The sequence below is a fragment of the Macrobrachium rosenbergii genome, chromosome 20, assembly GCF_040412425.1.
Source record: "Macrobrachium rosenbergii isolate ZJJX-2024 chromosome 20, ASM4041242v1, whole genome shotgun sequence".
In the NCBI taxonomy this organism is placed as follows: Eukaryota; Metazoa; Arthropoda; class Malacostraca; order Decapoda; family Palaemonidae; genus Macrobrachium; species Macrobrachium rosenbergii.
In genome coordinates, this window is record NC_089760.1 from 43307501 (window position 1) to 43312500 (window position 5000).

The 5000-nt window shown below is 39.4% G+C and overlaps 1 protein-coding gene and 1 long non-coding RNA gene across 2 annotated transcripts in view; both read right to left on the reverse strand.

Moving 5' to 3' along the window:
• Positions 1–4038, reverse strand: part of LOC136849316 (homeobox protein orthopedia-like) — a 138125-nt gene extending 134087 nt beyond the window's left edge. The window contains exon 1 of the mRNA XM_067122676.1: positions 2853–4038. Within this exon, the coding sequence (XP_066978777.1) occupies positions 2853–3540 (688 nt within the window). The 5' untranslated portion in view covers positions 3541–4038. The remainder of the gene's footprint in view (positions 1–2852) is intronic.
• LOC136849317 (uncharacterized) overlaps positions 1–5000 on the reverse strand; it is a 200604-nt gene that overhangs the window by 143874 nt on the left and 51730 nt on the right. The gene's annotated exons all lie outside the window — the stretch shown is intronic.

The window sequence follows — 5000 nt, forward strand, 5'->3', positions numbered from 1 at the left end:
GCGGATTCAGTGACTCTCAGTGATAACGATAGCTTTTGTTCTCTCGCCTCGTATTCAGAAAGGAATTTATATCCTAGCTAAAATAAATCTATTATGATCCTAGCTAAAGAATCTTTTATGAATCTAGCTAGAGAATCTATGTAAATGCTCCTAGGTAAAGACAATGTACCTACCTATATAATCTATAGTTTTCCTAGATGGAGAATTTATAATGCTCCCATCTAAAGAATCCGTAATGCTCCTATCTAAAGGATCTGTAATGCTCCCACCTCAAGAATCTGTAATGCTCAACCTCAAGAATCTGTAATGCTCCCACCTAAAGAATCTATAATGCTCCCACCTAAAGAATCTCTAATGCTCCCACCTAAAAAAATCTGCAATGCTCCCACCTAAAAATCCTGCAATGCTCATATCTAAAGAATCTATAATGCTCATACTCAAAGAATCTGTAATGCTCCTACCTACAGAATCTATAATGCTTCTAGCTAAAGAATCTATAACGCTCCTACCTAAAGAACCTATATTGCTCTTACCTATAGAATGTATAATGCCCCTACTTGAAGAATCTATAATGCTCCTGCCAAGAGTATCTATAATGATCCTAGCTGAAGATGCTATAATAATACTCCTACCTAAAGAATCTTTAATGGTCCTCCATAGAAGGTGCCGTCAGCCCCAGAATTTCTTAATAAATTGAACGAATAAATGCTTATAATTAATGGCTAATCATCATAGTTGTTTAATACTTTGATTTAATATGATTCAAAATTTATTTTGGTAATTTTTAAACCCAAATAACACCTTCAAATGAAAATTTCGTCATGTAAAATTTTCTTTTAAAAGAAAATTTCCTAAACGAATATTAGTCATAGTACATAAAAAATTTATAGATATTCAAAATCAACATTTAATGAAATGAAAATAGGTAATAAAATGATAAAATCTAACTGCAACAAGCACGCCATGCAGGACAACGTGACGTCATCAACTTTTAGTCGGTGGTGAGTGCTATTTGTTCGAAGTTCTGCTTCGTAAACATACGAAATAGTAATAATTTGCAGCGTATATGAAATGATAAACACGGGTTTTATATATATATATATATATATATATATATATATATATATATATATATATATATATATATATATATATATATATATATATATATATATATATATATATATATTATATAGATATATAGATACAGTTCTATTTGTTCCCAAAGTTTTATGCTTTATGAAAAATAGCTGTAATTACTCAGCATTAGCAGAGATTATTTAATAATAAAAACAGACAAATCACACACACAAATGAACATAAACATACATCATATATAAATATTATATATGTGTATATATATATTATATATAGTTGTGTATATACAGATACTGTATATGGGGTTGTGTATGAGACATGATGCCAGATAATTTTTAATTATTCAACTCTTCATTCATCTATTCAAAGAAAGAGAGATCCCATATATAACGAACATTTATTATAGGCTACATCCTAACTGTAAACAAATTATTGTTTGTATTTACTTACATCCCTCGTAAATTTATTTTTATAAAGTCAATTAGAGTTAGCTGAAAAATTTTTCTTTAATAAAAAAACCAATAATGCATAGGCTTTTGCTAATTTTAAAATTGTGAAAAATTGAATCAAGAGATAAAATTTTCTGTACCGATTCGACTAGACATTACACAATACAAAAAGTATAGAACAATTACAGTACAACAGACATATTGAGCACAGCCGTAACAATGACAAGTTACATAGGTAGTTGCTGAAATAATGCTAATAATAATAATAATAATAATAATAATAATAATAATAATAATAATAATAATAATAATAATAATAATAATTATTGTTTTATTAGATATCAAAAACGGCGATTGCGGTAAATCCGATTTGTCGATAATGCTGGCCAGGCTTACTTCATTTAAACAATAGCTATATCAACAGAAACTAAATTGCGCAGCCTGTTTGCATCGAGAAATGATATTTACAAGACAACAAAAAATACTTCTGCTGCTGCTAAAAACAACATTATTGATGATAATGATAGTCAACAACAATAATAATAATAACAGCAATAATAACAGCATTATACTCACCTACTTCATTGTTACTGAATCTATCTAATGACAGATGACTAAGGTAATTTCTCATAACACCATCGGGCGTCTTTACGAATATAATTACATAAATATGTGGAAAGGGAACTTTCAAATGGAATATATACAAACTCGTCTATATTATCTAAGGCATAAAGACCTGTGAATTGGCGAGTTTTAAACTTAATTGTTCCTTAATCAAATTTTTATGGTTTTCGCGCCTGGTAAATATGGTTACATAAAATATATGGAAAAGGAACTTTGAAATGAAATATATACAAACGCATATAGCCTATGTATATATATATATATATATATATATATATATATATACATATATATATATATATACACCTACATTAATATACATTTAATATACATATAAGGTATACTACACCTGTAAACAGGCGAATTTTTTTACTAAACTGTTCCTTTATTAAATCTATATGCATTTCGCGCCTGGTGAAGAGGCAGGCTGCCATTGTGAGAACATAAACTAGACGGTATTTAATGAATGAAATACAAACGCATAATACTGTATAAGGCATAACAGACTAGTAATTAGCGATTTTGTGACAAAAGAATTGTTCCTTTATCAAATCTGTATGGATTTCGCACCTAGCAAAGAGGTTGCCATTGTAAGAAACAGTAAAATAGATGGTATTCAATCAACAAAGGTTTACCTGTATAAGGACAAACCAAAGAGGTGTTTAATTAACGAATTTTTACCTGGGTGTATGGCACCGCTGGAGTCATCCGTATCGGCGCCACCATCTTCCCGACATCCGCCGACGCCTACTCCTCCACTGTGCCGACCTCCTCCTCCACCTCCTCCTCCTCCCCCTCCACCTCCCCCTCCTCCGCTCCCGCTGCTGTTGGTGGGCGAAGGCGCCGCCGACACGTTCATATTGGCCGTCGAAGTGTTATTGTTCAGACCTGGCAAATGCGTCAAGGGCGGAGGGGAGGGGGCGGCGCTCTTCAGAGCACTGCTATTCCGGAGGCCCAATATGGCGTCTATGGTGTGCGAAGGACAATTGGTCGAAGTCAGAGACCCCGGCCCGACACCCGGCCCCCTCAGGAGGGCTCCGCCCCCGGCCTCGTAGTTCTCGAAGGCGAACTTCACGTTCTCGGTCCTCTTGAGCTCGGCGGCCAGATCCGCCGCCGGGGACTTGGAGCCTTCCAGGGAGTACTTGGCCTCGTGGGGACTCCCTTCCCTGCTGCTGTAGTATTTGCTGTCGCTCCCAAAGGAGGAGCTGTCGAAGTCCCTGTGGTGGTGGTGGTGGTGTTGGTGGTGGTGGTGAGTCTTGCCCTCGAAGGAGACCCGGTGGTGAGGCTCCAGATCGACGGCCGTTTGTCCCGAAGACACTGTCAGAGGCAGGGGAGTGACTTCCCCCAGTTCTGCTGTGGTCAGGGCCATAGTACCACTTGGGAAAATATTCTGTCCCCGGAAACACTTTCGCGGAAAAAAAAGACGGGGAAAAAGAACGAAAGAAAAAGGGAAACACCTCGATTTACTTATATTTAATCCAGTGGAACACAAAGACTTCGCGAGATCAATTTTCCAGGGGATGAGACTAGGAAATATGGAAGGTCGCGTTCGTTCTGGAAATCAGATTAAAAAAAAAAAAACTCTTGTTCGGGTCTGTTTCACAAAAATGCGCTGCAGGGCGCCAGCGGTAGAGCCATCATTAACAGAATCTCTTAATTTTGTTTTTAGACAGCGACGGCGTCGGCGGCGGCGACGGCGACGGCAGCGACGACGGCACTCGCACTTTTCACCTCTACAGACGGTCGTTAAGAACGACGTCCGCCACTCATGCCGTAGTTTAGACAAATGGCCTCCGTACCGCCTGACACCGACTTGGTGTCACACAACTTGTTCACTCGAGACCTTCTTCCACCACCACCGGCCTTCCGAGCCGGTCGGTTAGTAGTAGCCCCGCCCCCCGGAGGCGCGACCCGTCGCCTGATTGGCCAGCGCCGCGGATGTTATCGCGTGGGCGGGGCCTGCCGGGCGCGAGGGCGTGACGTCACGATCTCTTGGCCAATCCGCGGCGAGCGTGTCAAGTAATGGCTAGATGAAAGTGCTGACTCGGGCCCCCAATTGAAGCGATTTGTACCGTAATGAAATTATATGTGTGTATCAAAGGAAATAAATTGATATCAACAACCCTCAGACACTAAACGCTCTTTTATCAGGAGGGCTGGGGTGAAAAATTGGTCGGGAAAACAGTTGTTAGGAGCAGATGTCGGGGGAGGGAGGGAGGGAGGGGGAGGAGGAGGGAGAGAGGGGGAGGGGGAGGGAGGAGAGTGAGTTTGACTGCGAACGAAATTTTCTGGGTTAGACGGTGCTAAAGGAATAATAGGATGGTGACAACTCATTAAGTGTGCTCACAATGGTGGTAATGGAAAAGACCCCGATATAGGCCCTCCAATTCGGGCCCCGACTTACTTCGTATAAAAAGAAGGTGAATGACTCAATTCCCTCTCTCCTCCCTCCCTTTAGCAACCCCTCCCCCGCCCCCCTCCATCCTCATCCTTATACACATCCTCCTATCTCTTATCTCCTATCCTCAGAATGTTTCCCAAAATCGCTCTTAATATTAAAAGATAATGTCTCAAATATGGAATTAGATAAATGACTAAAATCACGAGGACATTAAATTTGCAAACATTTTTTTTTTATCTTGGTTGTACTGAGGGAGAGAGAGAGAGACTCCGTCAACGTTTCCTCCTGAAGTATCATAAGAAGAAAACGACTTCCTAAACAGAGACAGAGAGAAGAAACGACTTGAAGTGAGAGAGAGAGAGGAGGAGGAGGAAGGAAAGAGTCTTGAGAGAGAGAGAGAGAGAGAGAGAGAGAGAGAGAGAGAGAGA